General features: G+C 47.6%; 1 protein-coding gene across 1 annotated transcript in view; it reads right to left on the reverse strand.

Annotated features, from left to right (window-relative positions):
* LOC137309962 (probable voltage-dependent R-type calcium channel subunit alpha-1E) overlaps positions 1–23,523 on the reverse strand; it is a gene marked incomplete at its 3' end in the record, with an annotated part of 73,623 nt that overhangs the window by 3,138 nt on the left and 46,962 nt on the right. Inside the window, exons 4-5 of the mRNA XM_067977957.1 lie at positions 18,578–18,742; positions 12,862–12,972 (exon numbers count right to left, since the gene is read on the reverse strand). Coding sequence (XP_067834058.1) covers positions 12,862–12,972; positions 18,578–18,742 — 276 coding nt within the window. The remainder of the gene's footprint in view (positions 1–12,861; positions 12,973–18,577; positions 18,743–23,523) is intronic.

A 23,523-nucleotide genomic window follows, 5' to 3' on the forward strand; every position in this document is an offset into this window, starting at 1 on the left:
CCAAACCTCCTACTCTCCAGGGAAAAAAGTCTCAGTCTATCTAACCTCTCCCTATAAGTCAAACCATCAAGTCCCGGCAGCATCCTAGTAAATCTTTTCTGCACTCTTTCTAGTTTAATAATATCCTTTCTATAATAGGGTGACCAAAACTTTACACAGTATTCCAAGTGTGGCCTTACTAATGTCTTGTACAACTTCAACAAGACATCCCAACTCCTGCATTCAATGTTCTGACCAATGAAACCAAGCATGCCGAATGCCTTCTTCACCACCCTATCCACCTGTGACTCCACTTTCAAGGAGCTATGAACCTGTACTCCTAGATCTCTTTGTTCTATAACTCTCCCCAACGCCCTACCATTAACGGAGTAGGTCCTGGCCCGATTCGATCTACCAAAATGCATCACCTCACATTTATCTAAATTAAACTCCATCTGCCATTCATCGGCCCACTGGCCCAATTTATCAAGATCCCGTTGCAATCCTAGATAACCTTCTTCACTGTCCACAATGCCACCAATCTTGGTGTCATCTGCAAACTTACTAACCATGCCTCCTAAATTCTAATCCAAATCATTAATATAAATAACAAATAACAGCGGACCCAGCACCGATCCCTGAGGCACACCGCTGGTCACAGGCCTCCAGTTTGAAAAACAACCCTCGACAACCACCCTCTGTCTTCTGTCGTCAATCCAATTTTGTATCCAATTGGCTACCTCACCTTGGATCCAGTGAGATTTAACCTTATGTAACAACCTACCATGCGGTACCTTGTCAAAGGCTTTGCTAAAGTCCATGTAGGCCACGTCTACTGCACAGCCCTCATCTATCTTCTTGGTTACCCCTTCAAAAAACTCAATCAAATTCGTGAGACATGATTTTCCACTCACAAAACCATGCTGACTGTTCCTAATCAGTCCCTGCCTCTCCAAATGCCTGTGGATCCTGTCTCTCAGAATACCCTCTAACAACTTACCCACTACAGATGTCAGGCTCACCGGTCTGTAGTTCCCAGGCTTTTCCCTGCCGCCCTTCTTAAACAAAGGCACAACATTTGCTACCCTCCAATCTTCAGGCACCTCACCTGTAGCGGTGGATGATTCAAATATCTCTGCTAGGGGACCCGCAATTTCCTCCCTAACCTCCTATAACGTCCTGGGATACATTTCATCAGGTCCCGGAGATTTATTTACCTTGATGCGCGTTAAGACTTCCAGCACCTCCCTCTCTGTAATATGTACACTCCTCAAGACATCACTATTTATTTCCCCAAGTTCCCTAACATCCATGCCTTTCTCAACCGTAAATACCGATGTGAAATATTCATTCAGGATCTCACCCATCTCTTGTGGTTCCGCACATAGATGACCTTGTTGATCCTTAAGAGGCCCTACTCTTTCCCTCGTTACTCTTTTGCCCTTTATGTATTTGTAGAAGCTCTTTGGATTCTCCGTTGCCTTATCTGCTAAAGCAATCTCATGTCCCCTTTTTGCCCTCCTGATTTCTCTCTTAACTCTACTCCGGCAATCTCTATACTCTTCAAGGGATCCACTTGATCCCAGCTGCCAATGCATGTCATATGCCTCCTTCTTCTTTTTGACTCGGGCCTCCACCTCCCAAGTCATCCAAGGTTCCCTACTTCTACCAGCCTTGCCCTTCACTTTATAAGGAATGTGCTTACCCTGAACCCTGGTTAACACAATTTTGAAAGCCTTCCACTTACCAGACGTCCCTTTGCCTGCCAACAGACTCTCCCAATCAACTTCTGAAAGTTCCTGTCTAATACCATCAAAATTGGCCTTTCCCTAATTTAGAATTTCAACTTTTGGGCCAGACCTATCATTCTCCACAGCTATCTTAAAACTAATGGAATTATGATCACTGGTCCCAAAGTGATCCCTCACTAACACTTCTGTCACCTGCCCTTCCTTATTTCCCAAGAGGAGGTCAAGTTTTGCCCCCTCTCCAGTCGGGCCATCCACATACTGAATGAGAAATTCCTCTCCATCCAAGCCCCTAATGCTATGACTGTCCCAGTCAATGTTGGGAAAGTTAAAGTCCCCAACTTTTACCACCCTATTTTTCTTGCAGCTGTCTGTAATCTCCTTACATATTTGCTCCTCAATTTCCCGTTGACTCTTTGGGGGTCTGTAGTACAATCCTATCAAAGTGATCTCTCCCTTCTTATTTTTCAGTTCTACCCATATAGACTCAGTGGGCGAACCCTCGGATATATCCCCTCTCACTACTGCCGTGATGTTCTCCCTAATCAAGAACGCAACTCCCCCTCCTCTCTTACCTCCTGCTCTATCTTTCCTATAGCATCTGTACCCTGGAACCAGTGGATGTGGTGTATTTGGATTTTCAAAAGGCTTTTGATAAGGTCCCACACAAGAGGTTAGTGTGCAAAATTAAAGCACATGGGATTGGGGGGAATATACCGGCATGGATTGAGAATTGGTTGACAGACAGGAAACAGAGAGTAGGAATAAACGGGTCTTTTTCCGGGTGGCAGGCAGTGACTAGTGGGGTACCGCAGGGATCAGTGCTTGGGCCCCAGCTATTCACAATATATATCAATGATTTGGATGAGGGAACTAAATGTAACATTTCCAAGTTTGCAGACGACACAAAGCTGGGGTGGAATGTGAGCTGTGAGGAGGATGCAAAGAGGCTCCAATGTGAATTAGACAAGTTGGGTGAGTGGGCAAGAACATGGCAGATGCAGTATAACGTGGATAAATGTGAGGTTATCCACTTTGGTTGTAAAAACAGAAAGACAGATTATTATCTGAATGGTGATAGATTGGGAAAAGGGGAGGTGCAACGAGACCTGGGTGTCCTTGTACACGAGTCGCTGAAAGCGAGCATTCAGGTGCAGCAAGCAGTTAGGAAGGTGAGTGGTATGTTGGCCTTCATTGCAAGAGGATTTGAGTGCAGGAACAGGGATGTCATACTGCAGTTGTACAGGGCCTTGGGAACATAAGAACATAAGAAATCAGAGCAGGAGTAGGCCAATCGGCCCCTCGAGCCTGCTCCGCCATTCAATAAGATCATGGCTGATCTGATCCTAACCTCAAATCTAAATTCATGTCCAATTTCCTGCCCGCTCCCCGTAACCCCTAATTCCCTTTACTTCTAGGAATCTGTCTACTTCTCTTTTATATTTATTTAATGATGTAGCTTCCACAGCTTCCTGGGGCAGCAAATTCCACATCTGGAGTACTGTGTGCAGTTTTGGTCTCCTTATCTGAGGAAGGATGTCCTTGCCATGGAGAGAGTGCGATGAAGGTTTACCAGACTGATTCCTGGGATGGCAGGACTGACATATGAGGAGAGATTGGGTCGACTAGGCCTATATTCACTAGAGTTTAGAAGAATGAGAAGTGATCTCATCGAAACACATAAAATTCTAACAGGACTAGACAGACTAGATGCAGGGAAGATGTTCCCGATGGCTGGGGAGTCCAGAACCAGGGGTCACAGTCTCAGGATACGGGATATGCCATTGAGAACCGAGATGAGGAGAAATTTCTTCACTCAGAGGGTGGTGAACCTGTGGAATTCTCTACCACAGAAGGCAGTGGAGGCAAAGTCATTAGATGTATTCAAGAAAGAGATATTTCTTAATGCTAAAAGGATCAAGGGATATGGGGAAAAAGCGGGAACAGGGTACTGAGTTAGACGATCAGCCATGATCATTTTGAATGGCGGAGCAGGCCCGAAGGGCCGAATGGCCTACTCTTGCTCCTATTTTCTATGTTTCTATGTTTCTAGTTATTGACCCCTCTGCTTAGGAAAATAGGTCCATCCTATCCACTCTATCTCGGCCAGTCATAATTTTGTACACCTCAATTAAATCACCCCTCAGCCTCCTGTTTTCCAGGGAAAATAACCCCTGCCGATCCAATCTTTCCACATAGCTAAAATTCTCCAGTCCTGGTTACATCCTCGTAAAAGTAGAAGATACAAAAAGCATACCAGAAATAGTGCGGAACCAAGGGGGTTAATGAGAGTGAGGAACTTAGAATAATTATTATCAGCAGAGAAAAAGTACTGGAGAAATTAATGGGACTAAAAGCTGATAAATCCCCTGGACCTGATGGCCTACATCCCAGGGTTCTAAAAGAGGTGGTTGCAGAGATAGTGGATGCATTGGTTATAATCTTCAAAAATTCCCTAGGTTCGAGAACGGTCCCAGTGGATTGGAAGGTAGCAAATGTAACCCCGCCATTCAAGAAAGGAGGGAGAGAGAAAACAGGGAACTACAGGCCAGTTCGCATGACATCAGTCGTTGGGAAAATGCTGGAATCCATTATTAAGAACGTCGTAACAGGGCACTTAGAAAATCATCATATGATCAGGCAGAGTCAACATGGTTTTATGAAAGGGAACTTGTGTTTGACAACTTTATTAGAGTTTTTTGAGGATGTAACTCGCAGGGTAGATAAAGGGAAACCAGTGGAAGTTGTATATTTGGATTTACAAAAGGCATTCGATAAGGTGCCACACAAAAGGTTGTTACACAAGATAAGGGCTCATGGGATTGGGGATAATATATTAGCAGGGATAGAGGATTGGTTAAAGGACAGAAAACAGAGAGTGGGGATAAACGGGCCATTTTCAGGTTGGCAGGCTGTAACTAGTGGGGTGTCGCAAGGATCAGTGCTTGGGCCTCAGCTATTTACAATCTATATTAATGACTTAGATGAAGGGACTGAGTGTAATATATCCATGTTTGCTGACGATACAAAGCTAAGTGGGAAAGTAAGCTGTGAGGAGGACACAAAGAGTCTGCAAAGGGATAAGGACAGATTAAGTGAGTGGGCAAGAAGGTGGCAGATCGAGTATAATGTGGGGAAATGTGAGGTTATTCACTTTGGTAGGAGGAATAGAAAAACAGAATATTTTTTAACTGATGAGAAACTATTAAATATTGGTGTTGAGAGAGATTTGGGTGTCCTCATACCAGAAACACAAAAAGTTAGCATGCAGGTACTGCAAGCAATTAGGACATTGGCCTTTATTGCAAGGGGGTTGGAGTACAAGAGTAAGGAAGTCTTACCACAATTGTACAGGGCTTTGATGAGGCCTCACCTGGAGTACTGTGCACAGTTTTAGTCTCCTTATCTAAGGAAGGATATACTTAACTTAGAGGCAGTGCAACAAAGGTTCACTAGATTAATTCCTGGGTTAAGAGAGTTGTCCTATGAGGAGAGATTGAGTAGAATGGGCCTATACTCTCTGGAGTTTAGAAGAATGAGAGGTGATCTCATTGAAACATATAAGATTATGAGGAGGCTTGACAGGGTAGATGCTGAGAGATTGTTTACCCTGGCTGGAGAGTCGAGAACTGGAGGGCAAATTTGTAGGACAAGGGGTCGGCCATTTAAGACTGAGATGAGGAGGAATTTCTTCACTCAGATGGTTGTAAATTGCGAGAATTCTCTGCCCCAATATGGCTGTGGATGCTGAGTCATTGAATAGATTCAAGGCTGAGATCAATAGATTTTTGGACTCTAGGGGAATCAAGGGATATGGGGATCGGGCAGGAAAGTGGAGTTGAGATTGAAGATCAGCCATGATCTGATTGAATGGCGAGCAGGCTCGAGGGGCCCTGTGGCCTACTCCTGCTCCTATTTCTTATGTTCTTATGTACACTATCGCATCAAACACTCCCAGGGCAGGTACAGCACTAGTTAGATTCAGAATAAAGCACCATCTAATCTGTCCCATCGAACGCATCGAGGGCAGGTACAGCACAGGTTAGATACAGAGTAAAGCTCCCTCTACACTGTCCCATCAAACACTCCCAGGGCAGGTACAGCACAGGTTAGATACAGAGTAAAGCTCCCTCTACACTGTCCCATCAAACACTCCCAGGGCAGGTGCAGCACGGGTGAGATGCAGAGTAAAGCTCCCTCCACACTGTCCCATCAAACACTCCCAGGGCAGGTAGAGCACGGGTTCGATACAGAGTAAAGCTCCCTCCACACTGTCCCATCAAACACTCCCAGGGCAGGTACAGCACGGGTTAGAAACAGAGTAAAGCTCCCTCTACACTGTCCCATCAAACACTCCCAGGGCAGGTACAGCACGGGTTAGATACAGAGTAAAGCTCCCTCTACACTGTCCCATCAAACACTCCCAGGGCAGGTACAGCACGGGTTAGATACAGAGTAAAGCTCCCTCTACACTGTCCCATCAAACACTCCCAGGGCAGGTACAGCACAGGTTAGAAACAGACTAAAGCTCCCTCTGCACTGTCCCATCAAACACTCCCAGGGCAGGTACAGCACGGGTTAGATACAGAGTAAAGCTCCCTCTACACTGTCCCATCAAACACTCCCAGGACAGGTACAGCATGGGTTAGATACAGAGTAAAGCTCCCTCTACACTGTTCCATCAAACACTCCCAGGGCAGGTACAGCACGGGTTAGATACAGAGTAAAGCTCCCTCTGCACTGTCACATCAAACACTCCCAGGGCAGGTGCAGCATTGGTTAGATACAGAGTAAAGCTCCCTCTACACTGTCCCATCAAACACTCCCAGGGCAGATACAGCATGGGTTAGATACAGAGTAAAGCTCCCTCTACACTGTTCCATCAAACACTCCCAGGGCAGGTGCAGCACGGGTTAGATGCAGAGTAAACCTCCCTCTACACTGTCCCATCAAACACTCCCAGGACAGGTACAGCACGGGTTAGATACAGAGTAAAGCTCCCTCTGCACTGTCCCATCAAACACTCCCAGGGCAGGTACAGCACGGGTTAGATACAGAGTAAAGCTCCCTCTGCACTGTCCCATCAAACACTCCCAGGGCAGGTACAGCACACGTTAGATACAGAGTAAAGCTCCCTCTACACTGTCCCATTAAAAACACTCCCAGGGCAGGTTCAGCATTGGTTCGATGTGTAATAAATTGGATAGCCCGGTGGTGAAGGATCGAATACTGGAGTTGCTCTCGTATCAGTTGCTTCCAAGCCTTTATTCACAGAGATTCCCCTTAAACACACAACACGCCCCAGATCAGCTCTCTCATAAATGGATACAATGGAGTTCCCAATTGATACACACCACCTGAATACAATTAACACTAATTGATATAAATCACATGGATACAACTAACAGATTCCTTCTCTCTCTCGAAATAAATAAAAATAAACTTTATTTACACAATACAAATAAAAATTTCAAAAATCAAACCTTCCATACTCTGTACAACTTATACTATTCAAAGATTCCATTGTGAGGTGACCCTTCTCCAGGACCCCGAATAATTCCTTTGTACATGTGCCTCCTTTAGTAAAACAATCCGACAGTTGATGACTTCAATCCACCCATTTAATTTTAGAGATTTCCTTTCTCTCCAGCATTTGTTTCAAGCCAGCAAGGTCAATCTGTAATCGTTCCTCACTCACATTTCTTGTAGAGTCTACATTATCCCACAGTGAACGATTGTCGACATAACATTCACTGGGTATACTATCTTCAGTACTCCCACTGTACAGGATGTCACTCAAAATATTTACCAAATAGAATCCCATATCCACTGTGTCGACAAGAGCCAGTGTTTCAGCAGCCAGAGTCCTCAGCTCAAGGACAATATTTCCCATTCTCACTCATAAGAAACACTATGAAAACAGCTGCATTAGAAAACTCATCAGGAAGATTAGCATCTGAAGCATCGCTAAAGATAACTGGCTTCATTTTCTTTGGGTCACCTAAGGATGGGAACTTAAGTACACATTTAACTATATTTAATTTTCATAATGTTTTATTTGCCCTTAAAACATTCTCTACTGTGGGGTGTTTCATTGAGGTAATTAATTCCAACACATCACAACTAGCATCTGGTCCAGTCTGAGTGCACAACCAGTTCAACTGACCAATCAAGCTTCACAATTGCTCTGTCTCTTGAGATATACCTCACCTTTCTGTGATGACCTAGTCCGATTCACCGGGACGGGAATAACACTCCCATCAATATATTGCCAAAAAGATTTTTAAGATTACCTATCCAGCAGCGGGAGAATCCACTGGAACATCTGTATCACCCAGTTTCTCTTCAAAACCCCTGGCTATCAACCTCTCTTCAGGCTGAAAAGTCCCATCTGCAAGAAATTTTTCAGTACAAACCCGTCCATGCAACAAAGTTCGTTGACCCTTATCTTTTACCTCAGAATAAGCTCCAAATTCTTTCCAAATATCTAACTCTCTTTGCATTGCCTCTCTCGCTCATTTATCCTCAAGTTTATTGGCAGCTGCCAAAACTCCACGATCATGAGGACTTCTGCTTCTCGTTCTGTTATGTAACCGTTCTGTGGTCTTTGTTTCATTGTCTGACCCAGTCAAGCTATGTCTTCTACTTCCACTTCTATGCCTGTAGGGACTACTACTGCGAGATCTCCCTCTTTTATCTCCAGTTCGTGATGGTTTTCTGACCTGAGTTTCACTTCTAGACTCCCTATCACTACTTGTACTCTGCTTCCGAACTCTCCACTCTTTTACCCCATTCTGCCAGTCCATGGACCTCACTGCATGGCCATCATCCTGAACATTCAACCAAAATTTAAACCTACCAGGAGCTGTGCCTGCACCTCCCAAAATTATCGCATCCCTCCATTCATATGTCACTGGAACATATGTCACCCGTGTTCCCACTTTGGGTAATTGTCCTGTGGATGTGATAGCTCTGTCATGTGTTTCTTGGTCACTGACATTACCACTGTCCAGCCCTTGATCGACCTCAGTCTGTTCCTCAGGAACCTCAACTAAAGAATCATAAACAGCTGAGACACAAGGTGCCTCGTTTACTTCTTTCAACCGCTCAGAGTGCGAGATTTTATAATCAATTCCAATTAATTGTGAGGAATGAACCTGATCAGTTTGATTACCATGTTCGACAAGTACTGTCTTACCATCACGACCTATGACCTTACCAGGGCCTTTCCATTCCCTTTGACCCTCTCGTTTATAATATACCAAATCTCTTGAATGGAGCTCTGTCTCAGATGGTCTAATATGATGCCTCAGTGCTCTACGAGTTTTCTCTGACACCTCAGCCTTGATAAACACCTGTCTCCCTGTATGCATAGCATTTAAATACTCAGAAAAAATGGCACTAATTGTAGTCCCTTCTGGTGCAGGAGGATTATCTCAAAGAACAGAAGGTAATTTGGGATTGCGCCCATAGACTAGTTGGTAAGGACAATATCCTCCAACCATCTGAAGGGAATTCTTTGCATGAACTGCCCATGCTCGGGCAGTTGACAATTTACACTCTGTTCGATCAGCCAAAATTTGATGTCCCATGTTATCAATCACAGCATGATTCCTTTCACAAAGACCATTGCTCAAAGGGCTCTCAGCTACTGTATTCATGATAATTATATTCATATTCTCACACATATCTCTGAACTCCGCATTAGTGAATTCACCTCTATTATCAGTCAAAAGCTTTGCTGGCGTCCCAAATCCAGTCCCTATCCATTTTTCCATAATTTTATCTGGAATAACCTTCTCCTTACTATATATTAGTGTAGAAAAACTAAATCTCGTAGCCAGGTCAATAAAATGTAAGATGAAAACATTTCTGTCTTTGTCCCATACCTTTAGATCCATGGCAACTACCTCGTTAAAGTCACGTGCTAGCGGAACACTCACAATAGGACATGGGGGCGTCCGTCTATACTTCTTCCAGGTTTCACAGTTCTCACTAATCTCTTCTATTCGCCTCATTTGCTCCTCATCAACTACACCTGCATCTTTTAGCAGGATCTTTAAACATTGCCAAGTAGAGTGGGTAAATTGTTTATGTAACTTTAAGAGAATTTGTTTTTTTTCTCTCTCTTATCCTATCCTAAGATACCATTAATATTTGCCTAACACACTGATGAGAAAGGTCAGGTTTTATTAAGGGGCATCAATAATGCCCTGACTGGGTAAACTGCAGATCAACCGATTTCCCAAAAATGATTGGCTCATCATGTTCCATGTCAAGTTTCGTTTTTGCCTTTTTCATGGAAGGTTTACCCAAAAGCATCGGTATCTCACTAGAGACTACTCCCGTACTTAGAAAATGGCTTATTCCAGCTACCTTACATTGCCTTACATTACCACTCTCTCGAGTGACCTCAGGGTGTTGTCATCTCCAAACCTAAAACACGTAGAGTTTTTATATTCCTTAACCTCGTGTCGATCCTCACTACTTAGTGAATCAAGATAATATTTTAACCAATCTACCCCGCATACAGTTGAAGTACATGCACCATCTAACACTGAACAACTAAAGGAATCCGCGACTAATACATTCATCACAGGATTAAAACTCCATCTGACCAGTATAAACTGTTAAGATTCATCATTATCTTCATCCTTATTATCTTTATCCTCTTCCTCAGAACTACTTTCTTCATGCGTTATTTCAAAGACTCTGCGTTTTCACTCTGGGCAATTCGCCTCATAATGATACTTAGAGTCACATCTAAAGCATCTCCTGGTTTTTCCTTGGGCATTCCTGGGATTCATTCTCCCGTTATCACTGCCCCAATTTTGTCTTCTGCTGATATAACTGGATCCGCTGTACCTGCTTTCATCACCAGTCTTGCTGTCTTTAACCCTTTCATCATATCAAAGCCTGCGTCCTGTCTCTTGAAAATTTTGAACCTGGTCTGATGCCTGTGTTTAGTATCTGGGCCATATCGAAACCTGGTAACCATCGAATCTTCTATTCTTTGTGTCACAGCGACCCCATTTGTTCCATGAAGGCTGAAGGGAATGACTGTTTCCCCAGGAATGTTTTTAAGGCAGTAGGAATTTTATCCAACAGATTCTCCTTTTCCGAGAACTGGACGCCAGTTAGGACCATTTGCCTGTCCACATGAGACACTTTAGCACAATCTAGTAATTTAAACTTGAACTTTGTCAACCTTTTGTACAATTTGTTAAAGTCCATGATATACTCTTCCATTGAATGACCTTCCATTTTCTGAAATCTATCAAATGCTGACCAGGCCTCATAGGCAATTAACAGGTCATCTTTCTTGTAGATTTGATCCAGAAATTCTAATAGAAAGGTAAAACCTTCGTCATTATCCAAAAGATCGGCATCTATCTCAGAAAATACCTTACTTCTGATTTCACTTTGTTCAGGAAGTGACGATGCCAAGACCATGCCTTGTTTTCTCTTTGGTAGATTACTAACCCGTGTCCACATATCAACCTCATTCTTCCACTGATCATACGGTTCAAACTCCGAGAACATCAGAGGGAAATCGAACCTCGACGGTTTAAACTTGCTTTCTGCCATTTTCCACAATGGCCACTAGACTTTCAAGTTTTGTTTTAAGTCCAAAAAAATTCGTAGCTTCCAACTTCCACCTTTAAGCAACTACCATGTTATAAACTGGATAGCCCGGTGGTGAAGGATCGAATACTGGAGCCTGGTCTTCAGTTGCTTCCAAGCCTTTATTCTCAGAGATCCACATTACCCACCCCACACCCGAGATCAGCTCTCTTATAAATGGATATAAGAACGTTCCCAATTGATACACACCCCCTGAATACAATTAACACTAATTGATATAAATCACATGGATACAATTAACAAGATACAGAGTAAAGCTCCCTCTACACTGTCCCATCAAACACTCCCAGGGCAGGTACAGCATGGGTTAGATACAGAGTAAAGCTCCCTCTACACTGTCCCATCAATCACTCCCAGGGCAGGTACAGGGTTAGATACAGAGTAAAGCTCCCTCTACACTGTCCCATCAAACACTCCCAGGGCAGGTACAGCACGGGTTAGATACAGAGTAAAGCTCCCTCTACACTGTCCCATCAAACACTCCCCGGGCAGGTACAGCACGGGTTAGATGCAGAGTAAAGCTCCCTCTACACTGTCCCATCAAACACTCCCAGGGCAGGTACAGCACGGGTTAGATACAGAGTAAAGCTCTCTCTGCACTGTCCCATCAAACACTCCCCGGGCAGGTACAGCACGGGTTAGATGCAGAGTAAAGCTCCCTCTACACTGTCCCATCAAACACTCCCAGGGCAGGTACAGCACGGGTTAGATACAGAGTAAAGCTCCCTCTACACTGTCCCATCAAACACTCCCAGGGCAGGTACAGCACGGGTTAGATACAGAGTAAAGCTCCCTCTACACTGTCCCATCAAACACTCCCAGGGCAGGTACAGCAAGGGTTAGATACAGAGTAAAGCTCCCTCTACACTGTCCCATCAAACACTCCCCGGGCAGGTACAGCACGGGTTAGATGCAGAGTAAAGCTCCCTCTACACTGTCCCATCAAACACTCCCAGGGCAGGTACAGCACGGGTTAGATACAGAGTAAAGCTCTCTCTGCACTGTCCCATCAAACACTCCCCGGGCAGGTACAGCACGGGTTAGATGCAGAGTAAAGCTCCCTCTACACTGTCCCATCAAACACTCCCAGGGCAGGTACAGCACGGGTTAGATACAGAGTAAAGCTCCCTCTACACTGTCCCATCAAACACTTGATATGATCTTCCTGCCCCAGGTCGAGTGCTGGAAGTGCACAGTGTTCCATTCCCCGCACTAACATCCCTCACCCTGGTAATTTCGAGTTGACAGGAGCGATATGAATGTAAGTTCTTCCTTTCCTGTCTCTCGGACCCTCGATGCGGGTTATTGACTGGCGAGGTTTGTGGTTTTCTGAACCATGTGCAGGAACTTTTTGCGACGCTCAGGAACTTGGGCGCGATCAGATCGAGTGTTGCAATCCGTGGCACCACCATCGCTCATTCGCGATGTTTAAATCGTAACATTTCCCCCCCAAAAGTTTTTGATTAATTTCTCTGCACTCTGTACTCACCAGAAAGCCAAAGGCGATGATTTTGAGGATGCACTCCAGCATGAAGAGGATAGTGAAGGCGATGTTCAGGTATTTTAAGGCATTCTCGTAGGCTGGTGGGGCAGAATGATACTGCAATGGAAAAACACACCGACACAGTCACGGACTGAGCCCTTCTCTCATTGAGCACTTGGCTTCTGACAGGCACACTTGCACCAGGAGCACCAGACCTCAAAACTGAAATGTATCGTCCCGATCTTAAACTAACCCACACGTCAACAGAGAGCAAAATCGGAGGGCGGGGGGGGGGGGGGGGGGGATAAATGGGGTTCAGACCCAAACTCAGCCCCTTTAGGTTAAAATCGGGGTGATTCATTGATCAGAGAAGGACAGAGCGATACAGCAACACTGTGGTGGGGAATTCATACAGCGTCTATAAAGGTGAAGAATCATTCCAAGGTGGAATGGCCAGGGACACCCAGAGTCAGCCAGTGACACCCAGAGTCAGCCAGTGACACCCAGAGTCAGCCAATGACACCCAGAGTCAGCCAATGACACCCAGGGACACCCAATGACACCCAATGACACCCAATGACACCCAGTGACACCCAGAGTCAGCCAATGACACCCAGGGACACCCAATGACACCCAGGGACACCCAGGGACACCCAGTGACACCCAGGGACACCCAATGACACCCAGGGACACCCAATGACACCCAGAGTCAGCCAATAACACCCAGGGCCATCCAATGACACCCAGGGACACCCAAAGTCAGCCAATGACACCCAGGGACAGCCAATGACACCCAGGGACATCCAATGACACCCAGGGACATCCAATGACACCCAGGGACACCCAAAGTCAGCCAATGACACCCAGGGACAGCCAATGACACCCAGGGACACCCAATGACACCCAGGGACACCCAGGGACACCCAGTGACACCCAGGGACACCCAATGACACCCAGGGACACCCAATGACACCCAGAGTCAGCCAATAACACCCAGGGCCATCCAATGACACCCAGGGACACCCAAAGTCAGCCAATGACACCCAGGGACAGCCAATGACACCCAGGGACATCCAATGACACCCAGGGACATCCAATGACACCCAGGGACACCCAAAGTCAGCCAATGACACCCAGGGACAGCCAATGACACCCAGGGACACCCAATGACACCCAGGGACACCCAAAGTCAGCCAATGACACCCAGGGACAGCCAATGACAGCCAGGGACATCCAATGACAGCCAGGGACAGCCAGACAATACCCGGTTATTACTCAGTGTTCCCTAAGTTACCCAGTATTACACAGTGTTACCAGCAATACCAGAGTGAGCCTTTAGCCCAGTGGTAGCTTTCCCGTCTCTAAATCAGAAGGTGCAGGGATCAAACCCCCACTCCAGGCAGTCCTGGGGAGACTGGAGCTCCAGACTGTCCTGGGGAGACTGGAGCTCCAGACGGTCCTGGCGAGTAGACACCGGAATTCCATACGGTCCCAGTGAGTGGAGGCCGGAGCCCCAGGCATAAGAAATAAAAGCAGGAGTAGGCCATTCGGCCCCTCGAGCCTGCTCCGCCATTCAATCTGATCATGGCTAATCTTCGACCTTAACTCCACTTTCCCGCCCGATATCCCTTGTTTCCCCGAGAGTCCAAAGATCTACCGACCTCAGCCTTGAATATACTCAATGACTCAGCATCCACAGCCCTCTGGGGTAGAGGATTCCAAAGATTCACAACCCTCTGAGTGAAGAAATTCCTCCTCATTTCAGTCTTAAATGGCTGACCCCTTATCCTGAGACTGTGCCCCTAGTTCCAGACTCTTCAGCCAGGGGAAACAATCTCTCAGCATCTACCCTGTCAAGCCCTCTCAGAATCTTATCCGTTTCAATGGGATCACTTCTCATTCTTCTAAACTCCAGAGAGTACAGGCCCATTCTACTCAACCTCTCCTCATAGGACAACCCTCTCATCCCAGGAATTAATCTAGTTCGTTGCACTGCGTCGAAGGCAAGTATATCCTTCCTTAGATAAGGAGACCAAAACTGTACACAGTACTCCAGGTGAGGTCTCACCAAAACCCTGTACAAGTGCAGTAAGACTTCCTCACTCTTGTACTCCAACCCCCTTACAATAAAGGCCAACATGCCATTTGCTTTCCTAATTGCTTGCTGTACCTGCATACTAACTTTTTGTTTTTCTTGTACGAGGACACCCAGATCTCTCTGAATACCACCATTTAATAGTTTCTCACCACTTAAAAAAATTCTGTTTTTCTATTCTTCCTACCAAAGTGAATAACCTCACATTTCCCCACATTATACTTCATCTGCCACCTTCTTGCCCACTCACTTAACCTGTCGATATCTCTTTGCAGACTCTTTGTGTCCTCCTCACAGCTCACTTTCCCACCTAGCTTTGCATCATCTGCAAACTTGGATACATTACACTCGGTCCCTTCATCTAAGTCATTAATATAGATTGTAAATAGCTGAGGCCCAAGCACTGATCCTTGCGACACCCAGTAGTTACAGCCTGCCAACCTGAGAATGACCCGTTTATCCCCACTCTCTGTTTTCTGTCCGTTAACCAATCCTCTATCCATGCTAATATATTACCGCCAACCCCTCTTGTGTAACAACCTTTTATGTGGCACCTTATCAAATGCCTTTTGAAAATCCAAATATACGACATCCACTGGTTCCCCTTTATCTACCCTGTTAGTTACATCCTCAAAAAACGCTAATAAATTTGTCAAAAACGATTTCCCTTTCATAAAACCATGTTGACTCTGCCTGATCATATTATGATTTTCTAAGTGCCCTGTTACCACTTCCTTAATAATGGATTCCAGCATTTTCCCAACGACTGATGTCAGGCTAACTGGCTTGTCCCGGGGAGAGGAGACCGGAGCTCCAGACAGTCCCGGGGAGTGGAGACCGGAGCTCCAGACAGTCTTGGAGTGGAGACCGGAGCTCCAGACAGTCCTGGGAAGTGGAGACCGGAGCTCCAGACAGTCTTGGGGAGTGGAGACTGGAGCTCCAGACAGTCCCGGGGAGAGGAGACCAGAGCTCCAGACAGTCCCGGGGAGAGGAGACCGGAGCTCCAGACAGTCCCGGGGAGTGGGGACCGGAGCTCCAGACAGTCCCGGGGAGTGGAGACCAGAGCTCCAGACAGTCCCGGGGAGCGGAGACCGGAGCTCCAGACAGTCCCGGGGAGTGGAGACCGGAGCTCCAGACAGTCTTGGAGTGGAGACCGGAGCTCCAGACAGTCCCGGGGAGGTGAGACTGGAGCTCCAGACAGTCCAGGGGAGAGGAGACCGGAGCTCCAGACAGTCTTGGAGTGGAGACCGGAGCTCCAGACAGTCCCGGGGAGTGGAGACCGGAGCTCCAGACAGTCCCGGGGAGCGGAGACCGGAGCTCCAGACAGTCCCAGGGAGCAGAGACCGGAGCTCCAGACAGTCCCGGGGAGTGGAGACTGGAGCTCCAGACAGTCCCGGGGAGTGGAGACTGGAGCTCCAGACAGTCCCTGGGAGAGGAGACCGGAGCTCCAGACAGTCCCGGGGAGTGGAGACCGGAGCTCCAGACAGTCCCGGGGAGTGGAGACCGGAGCTCCAGACAGTCCCGGGGAGTGGAGACCGGAGCTCCAGACAGTCCCGGGGAGAGGAGACCGGAGCTCCAGACAGTCCCGGGGAGTGGAGACCGGAGCTCCAGACAGTCCCGGGGAGTGGAGACCGGAGCTCCAGACAGTCCCGGGGAGTGGAGACCGGAGCTCCGGCTCTGAATTCTGGGCTGATATCCAGCGGGATACTGGTGCCCGGTGAGTGTGGGTGGCCCCCCTCATTGTTTGGGTTATCGGAGCCCATAAAACACTCTCCCTGTATCGGACTAACCCCCCCTCTCGGCTGGTATAGAGATGGTTACGGGCGTGAAAGGCGCGTTCACGTCATGGCCTATCGGGCTGTTCATCAGCCTGTGAGTCCTTCCACTATTTCACACTGTTCTCCAAGGGAAGAGCGTGAAGTTATGAAATGATGATATCCAGCAATACCCAGTTATTACTCAATGGTACCCAATATTACTCAGTATTACTCACTGATACCGAGGTTATACCCAGTGTTACCCAGAAATTCCCAGTTATTACTCAGTTATACCCAGTGTCACCCAGAAATGCCCGGTTATTACTCAGTTACATCCAGTGTTACCCAGAAATGCCCAGTTATTACTCAGTTACATCCAGTGTTACCCAGTAATGCCCAGTTATTACTCAGTTACATCCAGTGTTATCCAGAAATGCCCAGTTATTACTCAGTTACACCCAGTGTTACCTAGTTATATCCAATGTTATTCAACAATACCTAGTGTTACTCAGCGATACCCAGATTACCCAGTACACCCAGTTATTATTCAGAGAAACTGCCATTGATACCCAGTTATTACTCAGTGATGCCAAGGTTACCCAATAATATCCAGTGTTACTCATTGATGCCCAACTAACCCAGTTATACTCAGTGTTACCTAGCAACACCTAGTTATTACTCAGTGATATCCATGTAACCCAGCTATATCCAGGCTACCAAGAATTACCCACTGCTAACCATTATTATTCAGCGTTAACCATTATTATCCAGCATGACCCAATGTTACTCAGTATTACCCTGGTTACCCATTTATACCCAATGTTACCTAGCAATATCCAGTTATAACTCAGTGATGCCCAGGTTAACCAGTTATACCCAGTGTTACCCAGCAACACCTAGTTATTACTCAGTTATAACCAGGGCTACCAAGAGTTACCCAGTGCTAACCAGCATTATTCAGTCTTAACCATTATTATCTAGTGTTACCCAGTGTTACCCAGTGTTATTCCGTACTACCCAGTATTACAGGGTGTAACGCAATGTTATGCAGTATTATAGGGTGTAACCCAGTATTACCCAGTAATAAAGTATTACCAAGCATAACAGCGTGCAACCCAGTGTTACTCGGTATTACCCAATGTTGCTCAGTACTACCCAGTGTTACTCAGTATTACTCAGTATTACCCAGTATAACTGCGGTTAACCCAGTATTACTCAGTATTACCTAGTGTTACTTAGTAACACCAAATGCTGCTCAGTATTACCCAGTGTTACTCAGTATATCAACATATAACCCAGAGTTACTCAGTATTTCTCAATATTACCCAGTGTTACTCAGTATTACCCAGTATTATCCAATGTTTCTCAGTATTACTCAGTATTACCCAGTGTTACTCAGTATTACTCAGTATTACCCAGTATTATCCAGTTTTTCTCAGTATTACCCAGTATTACACATTATTACCCAGCATTACCCAGTGCTACTCAGTATTACCCAGTGTTACTCAGTGTTACTCAGTATTACCCAGTATTATCCAATGTTTCTCAGTATTACCCAGTGTTACTCAGTATTACCCAGTATTAGATAGTGTTACTCAGTATTACCCAGTGTTACTCAGTATTACCCAGAATTGCTGGGTGTAATCAGTATCACCCAGTATTACTCAGTATTAGCAAGTATTACCCAGTATTGCTAGGTGTAACCCAGTATTACCCACTATTACTCAGTATTACCAAGTATTACCCAGTATTGCTAGGTGTAACCCAGTATTACCCAGTGTTACTCAGTATTACCAAGTATTACCCAGTATTGCTGGGTGCAACCCAGTGTTATGCAGTAATAGCAAAAATGTGACATTCAGGAAAGTACCTTCATCATGAGGACCACAGTGTTGAGTGCTATCATGGTCAGGATGGTGTACTCAAAGGAGGGCGACACCACAAAGTGCCAAACTCTGTACTGGAATGTCTGTCGGTTCTGTGGCATGTACCGTGTCAAGGGTTTGGCACCAATGGCAAAATCTATACAGGCTCTCTGTGGGTAAAACACAGGCGGAGAGTCAATACAGTGCTAAATAAGTACAGGGGCACAGCCCTTGAAATACTCTCTCCACATGCTGCACAAATCTTCTGCCCCTAACATCAATCCTTGTGTTGGACGTAGATCTGGGTGTGAATCAACCACTGACCAACTGTCGGGTGTAGATCCAGGAGAGACTGCTTGAGGTGATCAAAACAGGCTGTGGGTGGCCCTGTCTGATTGTGCCTGAAGTTGGGGATTGCACAGGGAGAGTGGGAGAAGAGGAGTCCTGGGGGGCTGGGAGGGGCGGTGGTGGTGAGAGGTTTTATAGCAGAGGCAAGGTAGCTTGTTTAGGAGAACAATAAAGTTGGTAATGTTGGGCTGTGTGAATGCTGATACCTGGAGAGGGAGCTGAGGGTGAGATACAGGGTGAGGGCAGGGAGTCGGGAGTTAGAGAGGGCATTAAAGAGGGAACGGAGGGTGAGAGCAGGGAGTCGGGAGTTAGAGAGAGCATTAAAGAGGGAACGGAGGGTGAGGGCAGGGAGTCGGGAGTTAGAGAGAGCATTAAAGAGGGAACGGAGGGTGAGGGCAGGGAGTCGGGAGTTAGAGAGAGCATTAAAGAGGGAACGGAGGGTGAGAGCAGGGAGTCGGGAGTTAGAGAGAGCATTAAAGAGGGAACGGAGGGTGAGGGCAGGGAGTCGGGAGTTAGAGAGAGCATTAAAGAGGGAACGGAGGGTGAGAGCAGGGAGTCGGGAGTTAGAGAGAGCATTAAAGAGGGAACGGAGGGTGAGGGCAGGGAGTCGGGAGTTAGAGTGAGCATTAAAGAGGGAACGGAGGGTGAGGGCAGGGAGTCGGGAGTTAGAGAGCATTAAAGAGGGAACGGAGGATGAGGGCAGGGAGTCGGGAGTTAGAGAGAGGACTAAAGAGGGAACGGAGGGTGAGGGCAGGGAGTCGGGAGTTAGAGAGAGCATTAAAGAGGGAACGGAGGGTGAGGGCAGGGAGTCGGGAGTTAGAGAGCATTAAAGAGGGAACGGAGGGTGAGGGCAGGGAGTCGAGAGTTAGAGAGAGGACTAAAGAGGGAACGGAGGGTGAGGGCAGGGAGTCGGGAGTTAGAGAGAGGACTAAAGAGGGAACGGAGGGTGAGAGCAGGGAGTCGGGAGTTAGAGAGAGCATTAAAGAGGGAACGGAGGGTGAGGGCTGGGAGTCGGGAGTTAGAGAGAGCATTAAAGAGGGAACGGAGGGTGAGGGCAGGGAGTCGGGAGTTAGAGAGAGCATTAAAGAGGGAACGGAGGGTGAGGGCAGGGAGTCGGGAGTTAGAGAGCATTAAAGAGGGAGCTGAGGGTGGGGGCAGGGAGTCGGGAGTTAGAGAGAGGACTAAAGAGGGAACGGAGGGTGAGAGCAGGGAGTCGGGAGTTAGAGAGAGCATTAAAGAGGGAACGGAGGGTGAGGGCAGGGAGTCGGGAGTTAGAGAGCATTAAAGAGGGAACGGAGGGTGAGGGCAGGGAGTCGAGAGTTAGAGAGAGGACTAAAGAGGGAACGGAGGGTGAGGGCAGGGAGTCGGGAGTTAGAGAGAGCATTAAAGAGGGAACGGAGGGTGAGGGCAGGGAGTCGGGAGTTAGAGAGAGCATTAAAGAGGGAACGGAGGGTGAGGGCAGGGAGTCGGGAGTTAGAGAGCATTAAAGAGGGAACGGAGGGTGAGGGCAGGGAGTCGAGAGTTAGAGAGAGGACTAAAGAGGGAACGGAGGGTGAGGGCAGGGAGTCGGGAGTTAGAGAGAGGACTAAAGAGGGAACGGAGGGTGAGGGCAGGGAGTCGGGAGTTAGAGAGAGCATTAAAGAGGGAGCTGAGGGTGGGGGCAGGGAGTCGGGAGTTAGAGAGAGCATTAAAGAGGGAGCTGAGGGTGAGGGCAGGGAGTCGGGAGTTAGAGAGAGGACTAAAGAGGGAACGGAGGGTGAGGGCAGGTAGATGGGAGTTAGAGGGAGTATTAAAGAGGGAACGGAGGGTGAGGGCAGGGAGTCGGGAGTTAGAGAGAGCATTAAAGAGGGAACGGAGGGTGAGGGCAGGGAGTCGGGAGTTAGAGAGAGGACTAAAGAGGGAACGGAGGGTGAGGGCAGGTAGATGGGAGTTAGAGGGAGTATTAAAGAGGGAACGGAGGGTGAGGGCAGGGAGTCGGGAGTTAGAGAGAGCATTAAAGAGGGAACGGAGGGTGAGGGCAGGGAGTCGGGAGTTAGAGAGAACATTAAAGAGGGAGCTGAGGGTGGGGGCAGGGAGTTGGGAGTTAGAGAGAGCATTAAAGAGGGAACGGAGGGTGAGGGCAGGGAGTCGGGAGTTAGAGAGAGCATTAAAGAGGGAACTGAGGGTGAGGGCAGGGAGTCGGGAGTTAGAGAGAGCATTAAAGAGGGAACGGAGGGTGAGGGCAGGGAGTCGAGAGTTAGAGAGAGCATTAAAGAGGGAACGGAGGGTGAGGGCAGGGAGTCGAGAGTTAGAGAGAGCATTAAAGAGAGAACGGAGGGTGAGGGCAGGGAGTCGAGAGTTAGAGAGAGCATTAAAGAGGGAACGGAGGGTGAGGGCAGGGAGTCGAGAGTTAGAGAGAGGACTAAAGAGGGAACTGAGGGTGGTGGCAGGGAGTCGGGAGTTAGAGAGAGGACTAAAGAGGGAACGGAGGGTGAGGGCAGGGAGTCGGGAGTTAGAGAGAGCATTAAAGAGGGAACGGAGGGTGAGGGCAGGGAGTCGGGAGTTAGAGAGAGCATTAAAGAGGGAACGGAGGGTGAGGGCAGGGAGTCGGGAGTTAGAGAGCATTAAAGAGGGAACGGAGGGTGAGGGCAGGGAGTCGAGAGTTAGAGAGAGGACTAAAGAGGGAACGGAGGGTGAGGGCAGGGAGTCGGGAGTTAGAGAGAGGACTAAAGAGGGAACGGAGGGTGAGGGCAGGGAGTCGGGAGTTAGAGAGAGCATTAAAGAGGGAGCTGAGGGTGGGGGCAGGGAGTCGGGAGTTAGAGAGAGCATTAAAGAGGGAGCTGAGGGTGAGGGCAGGGAGTCGGGAGTTAGAGAGAGGACTAAAGAGGGAACGGAGGGTGAGGGCAGGTAGATGGGAGTTAGAGGGAGTATTAAAGAGGGAACGGAGGGTGAGGGCAGGGAGTCGGGAGTTAGAGAGAGCATTAAAGAGGGAACGGAGGGTGAGGGCAGGGAGTCGGGAGTTAGAGAGAGGACTAAAGAGGGAACGGAGGGTGAGGGCAGGTAGATGGGAGTTAGAGGGAGTATTAAAGAGGGAACGGAGGGTGAGGGCAGGGAGTCGGGAGTTAGAGAGAGCATTAAAGAGGGAACGGAGGGTGAGGGCAGGGAGTCGGGAGTTAGAGAGAGCATTAAAGAGGGAGCTGAGGGTGGGGGCAGGGAGTCGGGAGTTAGAGAGAACATTAAAGAGGGAGCTGAGGGTGGGGGCAGGGAGTTGGGAGTTAGAGAGAGCATTAAAGAGGGAACGGAGGGTGAGGGCAGGGAGTCGGGAGTTAGAGAGAGCATTAAAGAGGGAACTGAGGGTGAGGGCAGGGAGTCGGGAGTTAGAGAGAGCATTAAAGAGGGAACGGAGGGTGAGGGCAGGGAGTCGAGAGTTAGAGAGAGCATTAAAGAGGGAACGGAGTGTGAGGGCAGGGAGTCGAGAGTTAGAGAGAGCATTAAAGAGAGAACGGAGGGTGAGGGCAGGGAGTCGAGAGTTAGAGAGAGCATTAAAGAGGGAACGGAGGGTGAGGGCAGGGAGTCGAGAGTTAGAGAGAGGACTAAAGAGGGAACTGAGGGTGGTGGCAGGGAGTCGGGAGTTAGAGAGAGGACTAAAGAGGGAACTGAGGGTGGTGGCAGGGAGTCGGGAGTTAGAGAGAGCATTAAAGAGGGAACGGAGGGTGAGGGCAGGGAGATGAGAGTTGGAGAGAGTGCTAAATATTCCTGGATACAAGGTGTTCAGGAAAGATAGGGAAGGAGAGAAAGGAGGGGATGGTGGCAGTATTGATTAAGGAGAATATTGCAGTGCTGGAGAGAGAGGATGTCCTGGAGGGGTCGAGGACAGAATCTATTTGGTTAGAGTTAAGAAACAATAGAGGTGCCATTACACTACTGGGTGTATTCTATAGGCCACCAACTAGTGGGAAGGAGATAGAGGAACAAATTTGCAGGGAAATTACAGAGAGGAGCAATAACCATAGAGTAGTGATAATGGGGGACTTCAACTATCCTAATATAGACTGGGATAGTAATAGTGTAAAGGGCAGAGAGGGGGAGGAATTTTTGAAATGTGTTCAGGAGAACTTTCTTGATCAGTATGTTTCTGGTCCAGTGAGGAAGGAGGCATTGCTGGATCTGGTTCTGGGGAATGAGGTGGGTCAAGTGGAGCAAGTGTCAATGGGGGAATATTTAGTGAACAGTGATCATAGTATCATAAGGGTTAGAATAGTTATGGAAAAGGACACGGACCACTCGAACATAAAAATACTCAATTGGAGGAGGGCCAATTTCAGCAGGTTGAGAACGGATCTGGCCCGGGTAAATTGGAATCAAAGATTGGCAGGCAAGACTGTAATTGAATAATGGGCGGTCTTTAAAGAGGAGATGGTTGGGGTACAGTCCAGGTACATCCCCACGAGGGGGAAAGGTAGGGTAACTAAAGCCAGAGCTCCCTGGATGACAAAAGAGATGGAGAGTAAAGATGAAGCAGAAAAAGGGGGCGTATTTCAGATGTCAGGTTGATAATACAAGTGAGAACCAGGCTGAATATAGAAAGTTCAGAGGGGAAGTGAAAAAGGAAATAAGAGGGTCA

The sequence above is a fragment of the Heptranchias perlo genome, unplaced genomic scaffold, assembly GCF_035084215.1.
Source record: "Heptranchias perlo isolate sHepPer1 unplaced genomic scaffold, sHepPer1.hap1 HAP1_SCAFFOLD_195, whole genome shotgun sequence".
Lineage (NCBI taxonomy): Eukaryota > Metazoa > Chordata > Chondrichthyes > Hexanchiformes > Hexanchidae > Heptranchias > Heptranchias perlo.